Below are 14982 nucleotides of genomic sequence, written 5' to 3' on the forward strand. Positions count from 1 at the left end.
GAGATCATACGAAACTGGATTTGTGTTGTTGCGGAGACGCTCGCCTCAACTCTCCCTCGCCCCATCTTTCCCGCTTAGAACCAGCACTGGAATTGCTCGCTCATGCTGGCGAGCAGGGTCGGCGCCGTGGCCTGGTTGATGAGCGTGACCATCGCGTGGTTGATGGCCGGCCCGCCAACGGCCTTCGAGTCCTTTGGCACGTCGCCGATGTGGCCCATGAGCTCGGCGCGCTTGATAAATTGGTCGACATTCTTGTACACATGCGCAGTGAGAGGCACATCGCTATGCTTGTCCTTGTTAAACGTGTTCTGCCACGTGAGAATCTCGTCGCGTATGAACAGGTGCAGCGTGCTCGCCAAGTCGAACTCGGGGAGCGTGAGGGAGTGGGCGATGGCAGTCGCGGTCGAGGACACGACGCCCTCGATGCCGACGCGGGTAATGAAGTGCTGCATGTTGGGCGTGAGGCGGAAGGGCACGGCCTCGGCCGAGTGGAAGACGGGCTGGCCGTTGACAAAGGCTGGGGTTAACGCTCGGACTAGATGCGTCGCGCGGGACTTACATGGCAGCATCTCCGTCATGAACATCTGGCCTGTCTTGCGCGAGATGTGGAAGCGGCTCGGTGCGCGGTTGTTGAGGCAGCACACGTAGGTGAGGAAGGCGGTAGCTGCAGTCTGCATGGCGAATTGCTTGCGCATGAGCCACAGGCTTTCCGAGTCGGCCATGTTGCGGATCATGTAGTTGGTCAAGACCGTCTCGGGCAACATCTTGGACTGGATCTCCTCGATGATCTCCATCTTGAGCACAACGAAGCGGTGGTCGGTGCGGGGCACAGCAGGGTCGTGAAGCTGTCTCTGGCGGTCGCAGAAATGCAAGATCGTATCCTCGTGTCTCATACCGTGCTTGGCCGCGTAGTCGTCGTAGATCTCCTGCATGGAGACGTACGATGCGTCGTTCTGGACGAGGCGGAGCTGTGTGCCGAGCGCAATGGCTGTGGGAAGGTGGAACTGGAGGTTGCGGCGGCGACTTTCCTTGCGCTTGCGCAGGACGCAGTTCATGATCCGGAACAGCTGAACAAGCCTCTCCTCGCGGCGACAGTGACGCGCCGCCGGCATCTGCACGTTGAACGTGTACGGTGTGCCGTTGTGCCCGATCATCGCGATGCGACGGAAGCAGAAGCCAAAGCCACGGCACATCGCGGCCTGCGGGTGGAAGCGTGCGATGCGAATGAGCTCGTCCGTCTGATCGATGTGCTGCACGTATTGGCCCGGCACCTCCACGTCCTCGAACTTGGTGTAGTGGAAGTCAGTGAGGTTGATGCCGGACGAGTCGAGAGGGCTGAAGCGCGGACGCGAGTCGATCGCCTTCTCATAGTAGTCGCGCCAGAACTGCAACCGTGTGATGTACTCGCGCATGTTGGGCTGGTTGGTGATGAAGTCGCGCTCGACACATCCGCGGAGCTCGGGGGAGAGGTTGTTAGCGAACCTTTTCAAGTTCTCGCGCGTGTTCTGCGGCAGCTCGGCGTCCTCGCTGAGGAACGCGCCGCGGCTGCTCCACTGCGCCATAGCGTCGTTGAGCAGAGCCGAGAAGAAGCGGTAGATGTCCTCTTCAGACGACGGCTTGGCGCGGTAGCCAATCTGATCGACCATCTTTTCCATCGACAAAGCAAGCAAAGGTACACCCGTCTTGAGGTGGTTGATGATATCATCGACCATCTCCCACGGCTGGCGGGGCTGGCGAGGACCAGGTGCAGCGGGCGGTGCCATAGCGCCGTTGGGATTGGGTGTGCCGTTGGACGCGGGCGTGGAGACATCCTCGTCCTTCTTCTCTTCCTTGGCGTCGGCCTTGACTTCGCCGCCGTCCTCCTTCTTGACCTCAGCCGCAACAACTGCCGCGGCGGCAGCAGCAGCCTTGGCGGCAGCCTCCCGCTTGGCGAGATTGGCACGGTGCTGCTGGAGCGCCTGGCTTTTCTTGACGCTCGAGAAGTCATCCCGCGTGACGCGAAGATTGTAGAACAGCGCTTGCGGGAAGTTCTTGGCGATGTGCATGAGGAGAAGCCGCGCGATCTGGCCTTCGCGGTGCGACAGCGACAGCAAAAGCTGCGGGATGAGAGTGATCCAGTACCAGATGACGAGGTCGCCCTTGTAAGCCTCAAACGCCTTGGCTATCGTGTTCTTGCTATCGTCCAAGCCCAAGAGCCACAGCACCCGAAGGAGGAGTGCCCGCGACTTGTGCGAGTTGTACAGGCCAGCCGCCTGCAAGTAGCAAGAGACAGCCGACGAGGCGCGCAATGCGCGGTCCGTCGCCCACGACTCGGCCCACTCTTGGTCCGTCATGGGCTTCTCGCCCGGCCCGGGAGCCGGCTTGTTGCTCGCTGGCGGCAGCTCGGACTGCTGGCGATACATCTTCTCGTTGAACTTGCCCCACTCGGCCCACGCCTTCGGGAGGTTGTAGTCCATCTGGACGGCATGCGCGAACTCGTCGTTGGCGTCCGAGTCTTGGCCAAGGCGCGAGATGAACATGCCCTTGAGCGTGAGGAACTCGGCCTTCTGCGGCTGGGCAAAGTACATGAGATTGGTCGTGCTGATGTTGTCGAGACCCTCGTTGAACTTCTCCGGCTTCTGGAAGTAGCAGAGCGCCTGCTCGCGCAGCTTGAGGAACGCCTCCGAGATCTCGATGTTAGGGAGCATATAGATCTTGTTGAGCGCCGTGCTGCACACATCAAGCAACCCGTGGCGGCGCGCGACCTCGCCGAAGCGATTGATCATCCACGCCGTCTCGTGGTATCCACGGTATCCGTGCGTCACACCCTCGGTGGGTGTTATCATAGGCATGTACACACGCGTGACGGCCTGGAAGACGTGCTGGCGCCATGCGAGGAGGTCGGACCACACGCTGATGTCGTCCCAGAAGTTCGGCAGGCGGTCGCGCCACGTCTGGAAGATGCTCTTGAGCTCGGTGTTAACGCGGGTCTCGAGTGTCTGGGCCGTCGTCTGCTGAAGCGAGTCGAATACCTGGGCTGCCTCGCCGAGCTCCACCACCTGCTGGAACAGCTGTAGGAGAGGCAGGTGCGCTCCAGTGATGGCACTGGGCAGCGTGGTCCACTTGCGTATGGCGACCTGCTGCGCCTCGTCCAAGATGCGCACGAAATCGTTGGGCGGCTCGCGCGAGCCGTGTGCCTTAATGAGCGCAGTGAACGCCTCGAATATCTTGCGGCGCGGGGTCGGTACCCCCGCGACCACCTTCAAGTTGCTCTCGATCATTTCGCGGTCGGTCGAGCCCCAGTCGGACAGTCGCCACGCGCACTCAAGCAAGAGGTCGGGGTTCTGGTCCGAACGAGCAAGCTCAGTGAGCGCTTCCCAATGCTGCAACTTCTGCGCAGCCAGGATCCAGTGGTCTTCCCACAGGCAGAACTCGTCCTCGGTGAACGGCAGCGCGGCGTGTCGTGCTTTGGTCATCGTCTGCTCGTACATCTCCATGGCCTGCGGCCAGCGTCCGTTCTGCTCCAGGATCAGGGCAGCCGACGTCTCGGGGTAGATGTATCGGCAGCGGGCGTTGCCGTAGAACATGTCGTCCTCGTGCAGCTCAGCATACAGCTCGCCAAGAGCCGCCGCGCAGCTCTCGCGCAGGTTGTCTGTACCCTTATACGTGTCGGCCAAGTTGTTAAGGATCTCGAAGCCAGCGTACCACGCGTTGAAAGTCTTGGAAAGGTACTTGACGAGGAGCGGTGGCATGGTGATGGGCGGCTTGCAGTAGACGAACGCCTCGAGGTGAGTCTGTATCACATTTGGCTTGAGATCAGCCTGCTTGTGATGGTACTCCTTGCACAGCAGCTTGGAGATGTATGGCGTAAACGCTGTCTGCTGAGAGCGCGATAACGCGCTCCACACTCGGGGGAAGATGGCCACGAAAAGGCGGTGGCACACCATCGGATCGACATGAACGAGACTGCGCAATTGCCGGACCACGTCGCCGTAGCGCCAGGTCCTGCTTGCTAGCGCGTTGTTCTCGCCGACCATCGTCAGCGAAGCGGGGAAAATGTCGTTCGCGAAGTCGGCGGCCCCAAGCAGAAGGCTAAGCATCTGGGGCATCCAGTAGCTGTCGGCGAGCGTTTCCCAACTCTGTAGCGAGTACAGATACTCCAGGCGGGCCTCGAGTCGCGGAGGCAACGTCTGCTCAAGCTTGTCAAGGAAGTTGGCCCGCTGCGCGGGGTCCTTGGAACGCGTACCGAGGAGGAAGGCCGGCTCAAGGCGGTGCGTTATGTCCGTTCCCATGAGCTCGGGCAGCTCGTATACCTCAAATATGAGGTCCAGGTACTGCTTGAACAGCGCATCATCGCGGTGCTCGAACGATGCCATGCGCAGGAGCAGCAACGACTTGTCCTTGACGATGATCGGTCCATCGATGTCCTTGATGACCCACTGGCGCACGAGGTCGAGCAAGTATCGGCACAGCGTAAGGTTGGTGCTCTTGTCAATGAGAGCGCCGAGGATGTTGACGAGGTACCGCCGGTGCTCCTTGAGGTCGGCGATGCGGTCACGCAGCATGTCAAGGATGGAAATGATGAGACGGTAGCTCGGGTCTGGGCCGTTTGTGCTCGTGTGCACCTTGACAAGGTTGCTCAGGACGCGAAGCAGGCTGGACGCGATATTCTCGTTGTGCAGCTGTTTCGGCTGCACCTTGAGCCAGCACTTGAGCAGGAAGATGGTGCCGGGCAGCTCAGTCGTGGAGCGCAGACTGGCCTGCAGGCCGTTGCTGACGGTAGTCGACACGAACTTGAGCAGCTTCTGGCCTTCCTCGTCGCTGTCCGCCACCTCTTCCTCGGGAAGCTCCAGGAACATACGCTCTGTGAGGGGGCGCACAACCTCGTGAAGAGTCGGGTCGTCGTACACCCACACCTTCTCAAGCAGCTTCCGGAAGATGTCGAGCTTGCCGCGTATCCAGGACTGGTCACGGACCTCGGCGACGGCCGCAATCACCTCCGTCGAATTGGAAACGGTCGCGATCGTAGCCTCGGTGATGTCCTGCGACATGGTGCGGTTGAAGAAGCCAAGCTTGACCGACACATTTGGGAGACCCTTGGGGCTGAGAATCTCCTTGAAGAGGTCCAGCGCGCGCTTGCTCAGTCCACTGCGGGCAACAGGCTCCGTCGACGAAGCCACGATTCGCAGGAGGTGGGCAGTGATCAACTCGCGCGTCGGCGCGGGGGTTACCCAGCCGCCGCCGCTGGCGGTTGACCCGGCCGTGCCAGCCCTGTCGAGACGCTGGCGCTTGGCGGGCGAAGGGGCATCCTTGTCCACATCCATCGCGTCAGCCGACTCCTCGCGGCTCGACTCCTCCTTGAGCTGCATGCGCTTGCGCTCCCAGCGGAAAATGAGCTCAATGACGTCGACCGTGAGCTTCTTCATTTCAGCGGTGGCGGCCTGCACGAAGCCAAGCTTTTGCAGCGACATCGCGATGTGCGGAACATAGAGGTCGCGATAGTCGTAGAAGAGATCGGGGTGGTTCACGAGCAACTCGCAGACAACAACAAGAGTGCCAGTAGCATGGCCCTCCTCAACCAGGACCGTCTTGACCTTCTGCGCCCAGTCAGGGATCGTTCCGGGCTGAGGGGGGTCGCGGATGGGAAGGCAGCCGGCGAGAGTATCGATTGCCTGGCGGAAGAGCGCCTTGCTCTCGTTGTCCTTGAGACGAAGCAGACCAGTCCATGTGAGGCGTACGAACTTGACGGGAGTCTCGTACGTAGCCATAAACGACGCCGTGAGGACGTAAGCCATGAGCTTGACCGTGGGCTCGAGGAGGTTGATGCCCATCCACGCGAGCTTGAAGACCTCCTTCCGCGTCTCGACGACCTTGGAGCCAGCGTGCTTCACAAGCAGCGTCGTAAGCGCGAAAATCTCGATGAGGAGCGTGTCCTCGCGCTGCTTAGCAGTGGGCGTAGCAGAGAGTGGACGCCACATGCTGTCGGCGATCTTCTGCACCAAGCTGGTCGTGATGAGCGACCCGTCGTTCTCCTTGTCATCGAAGTACACGCGAAGAGTTGGGTTCACAACAAGGCGCAGTGCGTTTGTCTTGAAGGCCCATGTCACAACCGACTCGTCGGGATACAACGTCATGAAGTACTCAATAACCTCTCGACGGTACTCGAGCGACTGCTGCAGCGCGACGCGCTGGTAGAGGAAGAAGGCGACGTGGGAGCGATCGAACGAGGAGCGGATCTCGTACGCCTCAACGACGTGGAACAACAGTGGAATGTGGTTGCGGTGTTCCAAGCGGGTCATGAACATGTCGAGGATGAGCGGCGGGATCGTCTGGTAGTGGACATTCGACATGTCATTCCTTGGATCTCTTGATCGCAGAACGATCGAGCGCCACACGCCCACGATCGCCTCCATAACTGACTCGTGGTCTGAGAGCCACGACGGCGATGTCTTGGACAGCTCACGGATGATGTACAAGCCTGGAAGCACGAGGTCAAACTGCTCAGGGTTGGCGAACGTGAGGTGGCAGATGGCCTCGGCGCGGTCAGAGAGCTCGGTAACGAGCTGCGGAGCGAACCCGGACTGGATGACGTTGCGGTACGTCCACACCATGCGCGGGTTCCGGATGTTCTCGAAGAGGTTGGCAGCGCCCTCAGCATGGTAACGGTCGAGGTAGCGCGCAATGTTCTCCGTGAACGGACCAGGGGCTGACTGATGCAGCTGGGCCTCAACCTCAACAACCTGTGTTGTAAGCTGCTTGAGGTACTGGACGGCGGTCGCGGGGAGAAGGCGGAAGATGTTAACAAGACGTGTCATGCGAGAGATGTCCGGGTTGTCGTCGAGCGGCCCGGCCGCAGCCTTGAGCAGCATCTGCTGGTCGGCAAGCGTTGTGAAGTGATCCAATAGCTTGACACCGATCTCGACCTTGAAGTAGTTGGTAAGCAGCTCCAGGAATCGCGCCAAGCCCTCAAGGCCGGATACGCTGAGGCGCTTAGCGTCCGCCAAGTTGACCAAGATCGGACGCAGGCCGGACTGCAGCACTTCCTTCGGCAGCTTGTTCTGCTGGTGAATCACGTCGCGCAGGCCCTCATGCGCGACATCGACGATCTCGGGCTGCGGCGAGTACACGTGCTTGAAGTACACAGAGATTATACGCTGGCGGATGGGCTGGAGGTTCTGCTTCTCGAGGAACTCTTGGCAGTTCATCGTCGAGCGGAGCATGCGGAGGCAAGCGATGCGCAGCTCCTTCAGCCAGAAGCTTTGCTTGTGACTCGGGGTCTCGCCACGCTTGTTTGGGATCAGGTTGGCATCGTCGACGTCGGCCAACGCAAGCACCTCCTGTACGAGACGTATAAACTCGTCGTTGATTTTGGGCACAGAAGGGCGCAGGTCAAGGAGGTAGGTGACACAATCAATGTTGCCGACCTGCATCGCAAAGGAAGAAAGCGCTCGCAGCGGCTTGGAAAAGATGGGACCTGTGTTGGCGTCCAGCAATACCGAGCGCGTGAAGTCGCCAATAACGATCGAGACGGGCTGATCGACAACCTCAGCCAGGAGCGCGATGCATGACTGCGCCGCCTCACGAGCAAGCTTGCTCTGGCTGTTGAGCTCGCGGACAAGGATCTCCGTCAGGCGGTCCCGCTTCTGCTTGACCTGCCCGTCCTCCTGCGACTGGCATGAGCGGATGAGGAACTTGATCAAGTCGATTATCTTCTGGACGGAAGTAGGCGGGTCGCGAGGGGCGTCGCGCAGCGCGAACATGAGCACGCGCACGAACTCAAACTGCATCTCGAGGATGTAGCGCCGGTTGAGCTCGGCCCGACGCACAAAGACGTCCATGGCGGTCACACCCGCCATCTTGCGGTCCCAGTCCTCGTCCTGGCAGAGACTTGTGAAGCGGCGCACAAAAGTGCCGACGAAGCGGTCAATGATTTTGCTCTTCTCTGGCCTCTGAGTAACTTCAGGCGTCAGCACAAGCTCTTTGAAGTCGCTGATGATAAGGGCGAGAATTTCGGCGACGTCCTCAACCGCCTTGCCGATCGAATTGGCCATGGTGGTGGCGATGGCGTCCGTAAGCGCCATGGTGAGCGGCAGCGGTCGGCTCTTCGGGGATAGTTCCGGCAGCTTGGGGCCTGGTGGGACCTCGTCAACGCGGTTGAGTTCGGCGAGGAAAACTCGCTTGCAGAGGTCGCGGACGAACTCAGTCGCCTTTGGCCCGAGAGCCGGATGATGGCAGGCGACAAAGAGCGAGCTGACCGTCTTGGCGAACACCGGTGACGCATCGGGGTCCTGCTTCTCCTGGTTTAAACGAGTCGTTGCCGCCAGCATGAGGGCATCCAAGCCGTCCACCTCGCACACGGCGAGCTTCTCCGACATGGCTTGACCAGCGGCGTCGATCAGAGGTGCCAAATAGAACTTGGAACGTTTGCCCTCGAACGAGATTGGCGCGGTCAGATCGTTCGCATCTTCACGATATTCCAGGAGATTCTCAACATCCGAGAAGCGGCGGTTGCGCCCACCGAGCTTGCCGAGGATCTTGACCGCGGCGTGGGAGTGTTGGCGATTGGCAGGTATCGGCTTGAGAAGCTTGTGCAGCGCGCCCATAAGCTCGCGGAACACGGGGTTCATGGTTGGGTCGAGGAAGTCGGCAGTCAGATTGTCGATACAGAGCTCCAAGGTGCGAAGGCCCTGGCTGATCAACTCCGGACCGGCCTGTAGAGCGTGCACCAGCGGCTTCATGAGATAAGATAGGTGGGGTAGAAGGTTGGTGAGGCGCACAGGAACAGTGAGGGTCAACTCGACAAAGAGGTCGCGCTGTACTGGATCCTTGGCGTGGTGCAACAAGTATGAGAGGTTGTCGAGCATCTCCTGCAAGATGGGGAGGACTTCTTTGTACAGCTGGTCGAAGCGGCCACCGCCGATAGAGCGGAACAGAGCCCGCAGGATCTGGTAGTACACAGTTGGGTCCTCGGCCTTGGGGGCAAGGGCAAAGGAGCGCATGATGAGCTTCTGCAGATGCGGCACCAGCACGACCTCGTTGGTGTTGATGTACGTGTTGATGGCGAGGAAGGAGATCTTGAACAATCTGAGGCAGAGGCTAGCCTTCTTCAACGAGTAGCTGCCGACCTCGTCGAGGTGTGTCATGAGGTGCTTGAGCGTGATAGCGACCAGCTGGTGCGAGACCGACTCGTGCGTGATCAAGATTTGCAGCACCGAGAAGACGTGAGAATTCTTCAGCGCCTGGTCCACGAAGAACTCCATGTGCGTGGCCCAGACCTCGCGGAACGAGTGGGGGTCGAAGAGCAGCAGAATCTGCGAGAGCAGCTCTATCGCTTCCTTGGGCTCGCGTGGGTCGCGCGTGCTGTCAAAGATCGCGATGCAACGGAGAGCATACTGGAAGAACCGCGAGAGGAGTTCTCCGTCGGGCGGAGGCACTGGGTTCTCGCTCGTACGCGTGTACGACATGAGCGTGCGGAAGGTGTGGAGCAACGTCTTGAACAGGTATCGTGCTTCGCGACAGAAGGTTTCCAATGAGTCGTCGGCGTATGCGACCTGGTTGACCGGCATCGCCCTCTCAATCTCGCGCCAGCCGAACTGCAGGCGCTCAGCCTCGGCGTCTTCTGCAAGGTCTGCCATGACGATGTCTTCAGGAGAGCCCTTCGCATCGTCGTCGTCGTCCTTGTCCTTCTCGCCGTCCTTCGCATCCTTATCCCCGTCCTCCTTGTCGTCACGCCTCTCGTCCTTGACCTCATCCTTGCCCTTGTCCTTCCCCTGGGCCTTGTCGCGGTCGGCCAACGCCTTGAGCTTGTCGTACGCCTCGGTCATCGCCTGCAGCTTCTCGAGCGAAGCGATGAACATCGACTTCATGAGCGCCTCGCGCTCCTCCGGGCTGCCCTTCTGCGATATGGAGTCGACGATGGTGTTAAGAAGCTTGGCGCACATGGTCTGAATGGAGCTGGAGAACGTAGAGTCGTTCAGATTCAACGAGAAAACATAAACGACACGCTTGAGCTGGGCGATGGGAAGATCTTGGCGGACGTGGTGAATAAGGTCGGCCACGACAGACGATGCCAGAGGCCTCAGAGCTTCCCGACTGGACACACCTGTGCCGACCAACACTCGTTCCTCCAGCAGGGTGTCGATGTAGGGGATGAAGGAGGCACGCGAGTCGGCAGTCAGGATGTGACGGGTGGCGACGAGCAACTCCTTTCGGGTGCTGACATCTTCGGGTGGGCAGTCGCGCAACAGGCGAATGCACGCCTCGGGGAACACTTCCAGGCAGTCCTTGACGTTGGCCTGCGAACTGCCGCGCAAAACGTAGGCGAGGAACGCCATGGTCTTGACCTCTGTCTTGATGAGCTCGGCGTACATTTCGCGGTTGGTGATGCTCGGCGCCACGCCGACGAATATCTCGCCGCGCTCTTTAGCCTCGATGTGAGCTAGACGTTGTGGCTCGGGCTGGATCTTGATGCTCTCCATGACGAGAGGGGAGAGATCGAGCATTGCTGGGCCCATGACCGACTTGTAGGTCTGGAATATGAGGACAACGGCGATTGGGCACTCGGTGAGCACCTTGGGCGAGTGCAGCGCGTGTGCGAGGTGGGAATGAGAGGTAGGAGGGTGATGGGGTGCGGGGGCGTTAGTACCGTCGCTCGCTGGTGTGCCGGGGTTGGCCGAGCCCTTGATGTCAGCAAGTAGAGAGCGAACGACACACCTGTTTGCCTCCTGGCGTTCCCCACTCCTTCTCGACTACACCCTTGAGGTTGGCGTACATCTGCTTGACGAGATCCAAGAATGGCTCAACGAACGGCTCCGCCTGGTCCTTGTGACTCCTGAACCCGTCAATCATTATCTTGATGCAGAGCAAGGCATTGTCCTCGTTCTCAACCTTGAGCAACTTGACCATGAGATCGAGCACCTTGGCTTCATACTGGCGGAAGGGCTCCGAGTGCGGCAAGCGCTGGAGATAGGCGAGAAGTGTGTGCCGGAAGCGCTGCTCCGAGTTGTCCTTGGTGAAGACGATATTCTTCTCTTCGCCGAGAATCTGAACGAGCGCCGGAATGAAGACGCCGAGGTACTTGTCGTAGAACGCGAAATCACGGTTGCTCTCAGCCGAGTCGCGAAGCTCGCTAGCAATCTCCATGCGGCGGCGCATGGGCGTATTTGTGTCGACGAGCTGTGCGGCAAGCGACTCGCACTCGGGCACCGTCATGGGCCCCGTCGTTGGTGTCTGCGTCGCATTTGTTGGCGCGATGCCGCTTGGCGGCGGTCCGGCGTGCGTCGAAGTCCCCGCGCCGCCCGACACTGGCGTTGAAGACGCCGACTGCTCGACGGAGGGAGGGCCGCCGGCACCGGCTGTGGATGCCTTGCGGGGCCTCTTCTGCGGAGGCGCGGCCATGGTTGAGGGTGAAAGGGGAGGTGGAGGTGGTCAGGCGCGTGACTGACCACCCGAGCGGCCCATACAAGAGTTGGATTCGGGCGTCGAGCTCGTCGGAGGTGGCGTGAGGCTGAGCGATATGTCGGAGGGGAATTTATGCAGTGGGGAGCGTGTGCGAGCGAGTTGGCGGAAAGAAGACGGGCGGGATGTAAGATGGATGGAGGATGTGGAGATGTTGATGTAGGAATTCGCGAGTTGAAACACAGTGCGAGCTTTGTGTGTGGTAGCGAGTTGAGCGGTGAAGTTCCCAAAATTCGCGCTACGGTGAGGGTTTCGTACGGTGAGCGTCGCTGGGTGAGGGGGAGAGCCGTTCCGACTTGAGAGTCGGTTGACCTTGACAGTCCAGGCACCGGGATTAGCGGCGTTTGCCACGTGCAAGCTTCCACTCGACAGCGATCCTGCGGCCTGCCCCACGCCTACCAACCCCACCTCCACCTGCATGCCACGCCGACCTCCACTTGCCGAATTCAGGCGCGCTTCCATCACCGCCATCACCATGTCCCAAGCCGACATGGACCAGCTCGCCAGCTGGCGCACACTCGGTGCGCGGAACTCGCAGCAGGTCGTGAATCTCGCGCCCAAAGTTCTCGCCTCAGGCGGGCTAGGCGACGCCGGTGTGTCTTTCCCCCCTGCCTCTCCCCCTTCCTCCTCGCTAACGCCAGAATGGAGTGTACGAGAACAGCTCGCCATCGCAGCCCTCGACCTCGGCCAGGTCGAGCTGGCGAACGTGCGCCGCCCCGCGTTTCCGCTGACGCCAGACACAAATCCGCGCGCTCGAAGCGCGCTTCCCCAAGTCGCCGCGCGTCGACATCCTCCTCGGCCTCAAGCTCGAGGCGCTCGGCGACCTGTCCCGTGCCGCGGGCGTGTACAAGCAGCTGCTGCAGAAAGACGAGACGAACGTGGCGGCGCTGCAGCGCTTCATCGTGCTCGCGTCTACGCGGGAGGAGATCATCACGCGCCTGCTCAAGTACCTCGACACGTTTTACGCGGATCCGCAGGCATGGAGCCTGCTGGCGGAGATGTATGCGGACGCGGGCGCGTATGCGCAGAGCCTCACGGCGTTGGGGCATCTCATGGTCCTCCAGACGTGGGATAGCATGGCGGTCGTGCGCGCCGCAGAGACCGCGTATACCATGGGGTAGGTAGCGTAAAGGACGCCGCTTACGGTAGCGACTACCAGCTCGCGCTCAAGTACTATCTTCGCGCGGCGGAGATGGAGACGCCCCCCGCCGGCAAGGCGGAGGGACATCGCTCGCGCGCGTGGTGGGGCGTCAAGATGGTGCGTGTGCGTCGAGAGTGCGCTGACGCAAGGCGAGCCGCCGCTTGCTCGAGTCCACGGCTAAGCGCGTCGATACTGCCGTGCCAGATCGTTCGACGAGCAGCCGCGAGCAGCTGGAGAAACTCGATGCGCTGGCGACGGAGCAGATTCTTGCCGTCGGCGGCGCGGGGATGGAGGTGCGTCGTGCCGTTCTGGCCGGGTAGAGTGATATATTGTATGTTACTATTATATGAGAGGTGGTTTGGAAGCGAGATGAGGACGAGAACAAGCTACAAGGGGTGTGCCAAGGGCACATGCACAGCCCACGCTCCAGAACTGCACTAGGCGCACAAGGCGACCTACATTCGCGTCAGCTGGTACCGTCAGAACTCAGTGACGGGCAGTGACGAGAGAAGAGAAGCACATGCACCGCCCGCCGTATTAAACAAGATATGCATTGGAAACATGATGACCGGGCGACATGGTTGTCTGCGCCAGATTTCGTGAGATAGCCCTCAAGGCTGCGCCTCCCCTCTCCCCACCCTATGCCTTGCCTGTCAAACGCGCCTCGATCAGGTTCGCAACTGTTGCCGCGTCGACCGTAATCTGATTCCCCTGGAAACCCTCGGGGTAGTCGACACGATACAGGTTGGGCGATGTACGGTACTGGTCGTGCTGGACTGCGAAGTGGCGGATACCGAGGGCGTGCGCCGTCCATTGGTCTAGAGGGTCAGCGTATTTCACAAAGCTGCGCAGCGCAGTACTCACAGTCACGCGCAAAGCCGCCGTGGTAGAACATCTCGATGACCGCGGATCTGGGCGTCGCGGGCATCCAGAGCAGGTGCGACAGACCGTTGCCGTGCACACCGAGCATGATTGTCGTCTTGCCGGCGATTGCGAACTGCTCCTCCTTCGTGTATCGCTCAGCCTCAACGACGATCAACTCGAAGCCAACCTTCTCCGCCTTCTCCTTGAGCGCGGCGACGAGCTTGTTATGTGACTCAGGCGTGAGGCGGCGGCGCGACTTCTGGCGCGAGATATAGGTGACGACGGGCTTGTAGTCTCCAGCCGGCTTGAGCGGGGTGTACCCGATCTCAGCAGCAGTCTTGCCTTCCCACTCAACGGGGTCGACGGCGCCGTACCCCTCCAGGTTGCGGCTGATGATCTCCTCGGGAACCTCGGAGAAGCGGAGCACCTGCCGGCGGATCGGCTCCCACCACCAGCGGCTAACATTGCCCAAGGCGGTGGCACCTGCGACCGTGCGAGATGTTGGGCCGGTGTAAGGGCCGCGGAAGGCGGCAGAGCGGTCCGCGAGGATCGCCTTGTCCAACACATATGCCTTCTTGCGGTACTCGCTGGCAGTCACCTGGCGGAGGTCGTCCATGTCCTGAGGGAACAGAAGTGCCGTGTTCGGGAAGCAGCCGTACATGATCGTGGGGTTGAACTTGGGGTGGTCGCGCCACTGGTTCGGCTCGTGGTGCAGGAACCACGCACGCGCGGGCGGCTCAATGGAAGAGTGCGCCTCGGCAGTGATGTGTGGGTCCAGCGTCGCGTGGACACGCCAGGTGCCCAGTAGCAATTCAGCAGCAAAGTGGTAGTAGTGGTCGATGACTGTGGGTTAGAGGCGCCGGGGGGGGGGGGGGGGGGGGGGGGGGGGGGGAAGACGTACAGTTGCCGTCGTTCCAGAGCCAAGTCATGCCGCGCATACGGTACACGTTGTCGCCCCAAAGTCTGTGCGCCTCTTCGGCCTGGATGAAGATGATTTCGCCGCCGGTAGGTTCGCGCGCCTGCTCGTTCCCAGGCTCGCTGTTGGCACCGACACCAGTCGAGGTCAGCTTGCGCAGCTCAGGCCAGGCGTCACGGCTAGGTCTGGGGGTCAGCGACGAAGCAACCACGACGCACGAAACGACATAAAGTTGCCCATTGAAGATGTACAGCTGCTCAAACATGGTCCACCCTGGAGTGTGGCCCAGCATCTTGGTGTTGAGGTGCTTGAACTGCTCATTGTCGGACTCGGTCGAGGCAGGGTCGCGAACGAAGCCGACCTTCTTGACCGTCTCCTCGAAAGAGACTGACTGCGGTGGGGGGCAATCGCTCTTTCCGCTACTCCACAGACTTCCCAACGAGCTCATTCGTCCTCGTTCTGCCGAGCGCGCCGCGTCATAGGCAGGTTGTGAGCGGGTTGGTGTTCCGAGCCAGATGTAGGCGACGCCGAGGGTCATGAGCACGATCATAAGATCGCGACGCGACGGGCGTAACCCGCGCGAATATGGAGATGGCATGGGGAGGTGGGAGGGGGGAAGTGGGTG

At 60.6% G+C, this 14982-nt stretch overlaps 3 protein-coding genes across 3 annotated transcripts; 1 reads left to right on the top strand and 2 right to left on the bottom strand.

Moving 5' to 3' along the window:
- Positions 1–74: 74 nt before the first annotated feature.
- Positions 75–11376, bottom strand: COLE_02328 (uncharacterized protein; the record flags this gene model as incomplete). The annotated part of the gene is made up of 4 exons (XM_018421610.1): positions 75–517; positions 560–9635; positions 9726–10658; positions 10693–11376. 4 exons carry the CDS (start codon positions 11374–11376, stop codon positions 75–77), a joined length of 11136 nt encoding a protein of 3711 aa, XP_018274944.1.
- A 535-nt stretch (positions 11377–11911) lies between these two features.
- On the top strand, positions 11912–12897 carry COLE_02329 (uncharacterized protein; the record flags this gene model as incomplete). Its single annotated transcript, XM_018420586.1, has 5 exons — positions 11912–12029; positions 12078–12142; positions 12174–12553; positions 12586–12694; positions 12727–12897. The coding sequence occupies 5 exons, from the start codon at positions 11912–11914 to the stop codon at positions 12895–12897; spliced, it is 843 nt and encodes a 280-aa protein (XP_018274945.1).
- A 506-nt stretch (positions 12898–13403) lies between these two features.
- On the bottom strand, positions 13404–14102 carry COLE_02330 (uncharacterized protein; the record flags this gene model as incomplete). Its single annotated transcript, XM_018424868.2, has 1 exon — positions 13404–14102. One exon carries the CDS (start codon positions 14100–14102, stop codon positions 13404–13406), a length of 699 nt encoding a protein of 232 aa, XP_018274946.1.
- Positions 14103–14982: the final 880 nt, after the last annotated feature.

This window comes from Cutaneotrichosporon oleaginosum, assembly GCF_008065305.1.
Source record: "Cutaneotrichosporon oleaginosum strain ATCC 20508 chromosome Unknown ATCC20508_contig02, whole genome shotgun sequence".
NCBI classification, from domain to species: domain Eukaryota; kingdom Fungi; phylum Basidiomycota; class Tremellomycetes; order Trichosporonales; family Trichosporonaceae; genus Cutaneotrichosporon; species Cutaneotrichosporon oleaginosum.